The sequence below is a fragment of the Achroia grisella genome, unplaced genomic scaffold (genome assembly GCF_030625045.1).
Source record: "Achroia grisella isolate CSIRO2021 unplaced genomic scaffold, CSIRO_AGI_Agris_v1 utg874, whole genome shotgun sequence".
NCBI classification, from domain to species: domain Eukaryota; kingdom Metazoa; phylum Arthropoda; class Insecta; order Lepidoptera; family Pyralidae; genus Achroia; species Achroia grisella.
Genome location: NW_026713051.1, coordinates 6,422,633 through 6,428,992, shown reverse-complemented (window position 1 = coordinate 6,428,992; position 6,360 = coordinate 6,422,633). Strand labels below are relative to the sequence as shown.

Here is a 6,360-nt window from a genome sequence, read left to right as displayed (position 1 = left end):
ACTCTGTGCAGTGGACAGCAGACAGCCAGTCTGACATTATTTGCTTCACCGGTGTCGATGAATTATTTTATTATTTTATCTATATTCTATTACATTTATTTTAATGGTTTAAAAATTTATAAATTTATAGAATGTTTACCTTCTTCAAGAAACTGCAATATTAATTGTTACCATGAGAGGTATGTAATGCTACTAATTTTAAATATATAATACTAACTACACGTCACTATTTGTTTATGTTGTTCAATTTAAATTCAAACCAATTTAAATAAAACCAGTGAACTCAGCAAATGTAAATATTATTTATGATTACAGCAGCTCTTTTACTGGGTCGATAGACAGAAACAAATGCAATGGGTTGTATAGAAAAAAAATACCTGTAATAAATAATTCTAATTAACATAATAATGTATATGACATTAATAATCTACGTGATCAAATAATCCCTTATCTAGTGTTGTATAGATTATATATTTGTACAATTTAATTGTATAGATTATGTTATAGATTATTGTATATATTGAATTGAAAGGTGCTGAGTTTCTTACTAGTATTCAATTTTATATTGTTAGTTGTTGAACTTGTCTATTGTTCTTATAGAGTTATAATTTGTTTATTCAATATATAAATAACATAAAGTAAAGTAGCAATTTAGCAAGTTAGTAGTAGTAGTAAAGTAAATCTGGTTTGTTGATGTTTACTATAAGACGGAAATTAGTCCATGATTAAACATATGTCCATTTAGGACAAAAGTTTTTCTTGGAGATAGAATTATTCTCAGCCCTTTCATTATTATATTACTTTTGTTGTACATTTTCAATGTATACATATAGTTTTCTTCATTCAAAAATACAAGGTATCCTTTTTTCTGTGTTGGTTATTACAAGCGACTATGTCCTTGCCAGCAACCATAAATTATAAATATGTGTATCTTGTTTTGTATACTTCTTTTAAAACATTTACTTTTCCTTTCCGCTATTCCGCTATTCTCATTATCTCTGTAGTATTTAACTTCAACAATTTCTACATTTTAGTGTAATGTTTATAATATATTTTTTACTTAAGTTTATGACATTATATACTAAAATACATCTGCTTTTTTTAATAATAATAATAATAACCATTACAATTCGTACAGTACCATCTATTGCCAGGCTAAACAGATCTTGTGTTATAGGTTCTAGAACTCTGATAGATTTATTTAGTATACATACATAATACAATAAAACCCAGGCCAATTCTAACAATCAAACTCATAATGAAATTACAAATGTTATCATTGTGTGAGTAATTAAATTCACAACCATTGGAAGTAAGGTAATGAATGAGCTAATCTGCTACACCACAAAGGCTGGTAGTAAATATATGTATATCTATTCTAATTCTTAAATATTTGTATTCATTTACAGTTGCTGATTAATATTGTCACAGTATAGATGTGGCACAGAGGCTAATGAAAAATGTTCAAAATAGAGTCATATGTGACTCCTATACTACTCAGTTATGTGGACAAATATGTGCGAGATTTCAAACCAGCTGATGCACAGGTGAGAGCCATGAACAATATTGTAATAATTTATATTTATAATCTTTATTATTCATTATATACATATTCTGACACCCTCAACATGTGAGGATGTCAGAATATATACCTTATTTTATTTTATTATAATAAAATAGTAGTCCTAAACAATTCACACAGTGCCCGTCACATGGTAAGCAGACTAGATAAGTGATAGTAATATTTAGATACTTTTCTTTTCTAAATTGCTATTAAAATCTGGTACCTTATATCTTTATCTAGAGACTTTAAACAGCTTTCCTTCACACACATGTACATTAATCTCGAAAACGGTTTAAACTATTTATGTATTACAGCAAGATTTAAACTTCAATTAATGTTTGTTTCAGTTCAAAAAAAAAAGTTATAAACTATTGTTATCTTAAATATGTACATGAAGTAGTGGGAAGAGTTTGGTATTATTATGCATAATTTAATTAATATCGACAGGTGTCACTATGGGGCGGTGGGGTGGCGCTTCACAATCTGGTCCTCAAGGCAGATGTACTACAGCAAGAAGTCGCATTACCATTCACACTTGTCTCTGGTCGCATCCATGAGCTCCTCATACAGGTGCCATGGACGAAGATTATGTCAGAACCCATTGTGGTTACAATAGACACAATTGGTGAGTTGGTCAGTTGTAATGTTAATGCACATTTAAAAAATAGAAACATTAGGCAGTGAAATTTCAGGAGTGTGACATCTCAGACCTCTGCAATGACATACAGGTCTGAGATGTATATGTGGTATAATGGGTGCCACATGATAATATGATGTATATATAATATATGAATAGCACAATGGTTATCACTTAATCTCAGGTGTGTATCACCTTCTTTGCCATTCCAGTTACCTAAAAAAGTTTAGGTGTAGATTATGCCGTTAGCAGTAGATCAAAAGCTAGCTAGGGCTATTATTATTACTATTTGTATGCTATAGATTATACACTTAGAAATAGACTGTAAAAAGTGACTATGGATACATCAGTTTATTTCAGCCGCAGCTGTAATTATGAGCAAAACCCAAGTTCCTTTCCCGATCTTCTTGTGAAAAGTCTGTGTTCCAAATGAGTAATAGAATAAAAAAAATACTCTTTAAAAGTTAGATTATTTCTATTCTATTCTGTGTCTCGATTTTAGGGTGCGATTAGGCACTAAATTAAAGGATACTAGACATGACATCTTTGGTCTCTGGAATGATAACGCGTGAGTAATATCACAACTGTAACATGATAACATAATGTCCGTATTGCTACCTTCTGGTGGGCTGACAGCTTGATTCCCATTCAATTTATATAAAAGAAAGTTATATTAGACCCATCTCAAGCTTAATAAATGAGGTTAATTAGTATTGGTTAATGTATATATTTTGTTTCAGAGTGCGTCTTAAGTTTGAATCCACCGCCTACTACTGATGAAAGCCCACCTCCAGAGTCACCCAGGTCGGTAATAAATATTATACTATAAATTAGTAGATTTATAAGTCATTAATTATAAATGGATATATATTTGTCATACAATTTGTAAGGGGATTAACAAACTGAAATAATTCCTATTTGTGTTAATACTTATACAAAATTGGTCCAATATTTATCATTTTAGTTACACTAGAAATATTACCAAAGTATTGAGTAGAGTTGAATTTAGTATATCCTGCTGAATCCTGTACTTAGTGCCTTACATAGTCTTTGTATGTTACTTCCAATAGTTCTCATAAAATAAATAGATATTTTTTTGTATATATATATATACATAATATCATAGAAAACATCCAGACCAATATAAACAATCATGAATATAATTATTTGCACATTGCGAGAAATCGAAGCCGCGACCATCGGTAGTAAAGCAGTGTACTAAACCGCTAGACAACCGAGACCGTCAACTAACCATTTAATATATTAGATGTAACTAATTACCCATTGTCAGCAGTCGCAAGACGCAGGTGGTGGAGGCGCCCCCTGGGTATATGCAGGCGTTGGTGCGGCGCATCGTCAGCAACATAGCGCTCCGTGTGCACCACCTTATTGTTAAGTACGTGCAGGATGACATCGTGCTGTCGCTCAACGTCAAGCACCTGGCAGTCGACAGCGCTGGTAGCAACTGGGAACCGGCATTCGCAGGTAAACACCATCTAACGATACTGACGTCATAGCGCAATTGTTTATTCCATTCGAGTGACAGTCCTGAAGGCATCGTAATAATTGGAGGATGATATATTTAATGAAGTCAAACCGTTACCGCAAAGGAATATTCCATTATCAGCCATAAATGATGTAATGGAATGGCAGCCCAAATAATATTATGTGTATTGTAAATAGCACCTTTATATAGATGTTATGTTGAACACAACATTTGACATATTCACATGAAACTGTACATACAACGTGGTTCGCGGGCTCGCGCCGTTTCTGACGTGAGATTACGACTCGGTTTGTCCAGTGCTTAGTAGACAATATTTAGCTTGTCTTACTAGACTTAATTACAAATATTGCTGATATGATTGTCTTATAGTGTCTAGGTAACTGTGTCTTATATATTAATATTATTTCTATTGGTAATCCAGATATAGAACCAAATGAGCCGGTGATTAGGCGGCTGGTAAGATTGGACGATCTGACACTGTGCCTCGACCGTGCCGATTCTGATGGTAAAATACGCTTCTACCAAGAGCCATTGTTGTACAGGTGTCAGCTGGATCTCAGGTTAGTTGATTTTTTATAAATTTATATTATTTTTTAATGAATTTGGAATTGCAAACATGCTGACAGTCCCCCTGATGGTAAATGGTTACCATAGCCTATGGACGTCTGAGACACCAGGGGATTTAGGTACCGGGGTACGCCTAGCAGATGACTTTTTACAGTCTACATCAGCATAATTATATTGTTGTGTACCCCGACTTTAAACAGGTGTGGTAATGTAGAAAATTACACTATTCTATATCTGACATTCTTCCCTACAGACATTGTTGTTGATATTAACAAATCTTCAAATAACTATTAAAAATGAATAATATTTTTATAAGAGGGAAAGCTAAGGGCGGATAGATTTAAAGCGGCTCCTTATGTGGACGAGTGCAACAGTGCTCCTACACCGGCGGCGGTTAATCACGGTTATTCTAGCTCACTAAAACATCTGTTCCTCTTACAGCAAGGTGTTTTAGTGTGTTGGAATTCTATAATATCGGTCTGCACCCCTTCATAAAAGTGGATGATTCTGTATGAACTTTTCTTCTCGTAAAAAACAGGGTGTTAACGCGGCTGGTGTCTGCCAGCACCCGGCGAGCCAGCAGCCTGGGCGTGCAGGTGCGGTCGTCGCGCCTCGCGTGGGGCGTCACCGGCGAGCAGCTAGTGCTGCTGCTGCGTTTGCTGCGGGAACGCCCCGCCGATAACACACAACCGCCGCCCGCGCCGAAACTGAACGTCGTACAGTCTACACCGTTACGTTAGTATCTAAGTCATTCATTTGAAAGATTCTCTGTCTATCTGTCAACAAGAAGGTCTACTAGCAGACCCACCATATGTTGTTTTGCCATATAAATTGAGGTACTATTATCACTAAATAAAATAGTGGTTGGTGCTAGAGGGGTGAAAATTTAGGAGTGTATTTTTGTATTCTCAGACCTACTAAGTTAAATTTCCATATAAAATTTCACCAAAATCGGTTAAGCCATTTCGGAGGAGTATTGCCATTCTCCGCCGAAATGGCTACTACTACTTACCCTGTGACACATGACTATATTATTATATTTTAACTCTAATGTATTAGTGCTATATGAGTGTTTTTATTCACATATTGTACGCACGCAATTTTTTTACAACTTTTCTTGTGATGACACAGTGTTTCAAATGATCTGTAGATTCAAAAAATAATTATGACTATTCAAAAGAGCATAAATTTAAGTTTCCTTGAATAAAGAATATAATGAATGAATAATATTCTATTCTACTCATATAGAGTCCTTTATATACCAAGAGATATATGGTAGCTACTCGAAATATTTATAGAGGATTGACTAACATAGGCAAGTTTTTTAACATATATTTTTGGGGCAAACCAAGTTATAAACCAAGGAGGTCATAATTATATGTAGTGTAAATTTATCCAATATTTTCTTGATTTCTGTAGATGTGACGGCATCGAAGTCAGCGGAGCCCGCACGACAGGGGAGCTGGTCGGAGTGGGCGTGGTCATGGCTGCCCACGTGGATCGATCGCGAGGGTGTGGAGGAGGCGCCTCTGCCTGCTACACCCACACCCATATTCCTCACCGCTTATTTGGATGACATCTCGTTTGTTTTTAAGGTTGGTTATACAACTTACTATAAAACTGGGACGGCCTCCTATACCGATTTAGCACACCATCCTACTTCCGATGGTCGCAGTTCGATTCCTCGCATGGTAAAAATATTTCTGTTCATCATGATTTTTTGTATTGGTTTGGGTGTATTCTGTGTTATGTATGTATTTACACATAATGTATCTAGTATTTATTACAGTTGTCATAGTATTTACCCATAAAGCAATCTCAGCTTAACTTGGAATTATATAGTACTATGTGATTTGTTGTGAGATATTATTAGTATTAATAATATTATATGTATTAAATGTTTACCCGAAGTAGACTATAAAAAGACATCTGCTTGGGGTACCTTAGTCTCTAATCCCACAACCAGCTCGCATTGTAATATGAGTTCCGACTGTAGGAAGCAAATTAGGCAGTAACTACAGAATAAGAGGAATGGTCCCTTCAGAGTCGATATGAACCTACTCACGAATACAAAACTTTGTAACA

The 6,360-nt window shown here is 34.8% G+C and overlaps 1 protein-coding gene across 1 annotated transcript in view; it reads left to right on the top strand.

Annotated features, from left to right (window-relative positions):
- Positions 1 to 1,460: 1,460 nt before the first annotated feature.
- Positions 1,461 to 6,360, top strand: part of LOC131853119 (intermembrane lipid transfer protein VPS13B) — a 78,744-nt gene continuing 73,844 nt past the window's right edge. Inside the window, exons 1-7 of the mRNA XM_059203933.1 lie at positions 1,461 to 1,547; positions 2,012 to 2,189; positions 2,942 to 3,005; positions 3,496 to 3,686; positions 4,130 to 4,268; positions 4,814 to 5,010; positions 5,695 to 5,870. Of these exons, the coding sequence (XP_059059916.1) occupies positions 1,461 to 1,547; positions 2,012 to 2,189; positions 2,942 to 3,005; positions 3,496 to 3,686; positions 4,130 to 4,268; positions 4,814 to 5,010; positions 5,695 to 5,870 (1,032 nt within the window). The remainder of the gene's footprint in view (positions 1,548 to 2,011; positions 2,190 to 2,941; positions 3,006 to 3,495; positions 3,687 to 4,129; positions 4,269 to 4,813; positions 5,011 to 5,694; positions 5,871 to 6,360) is intronic.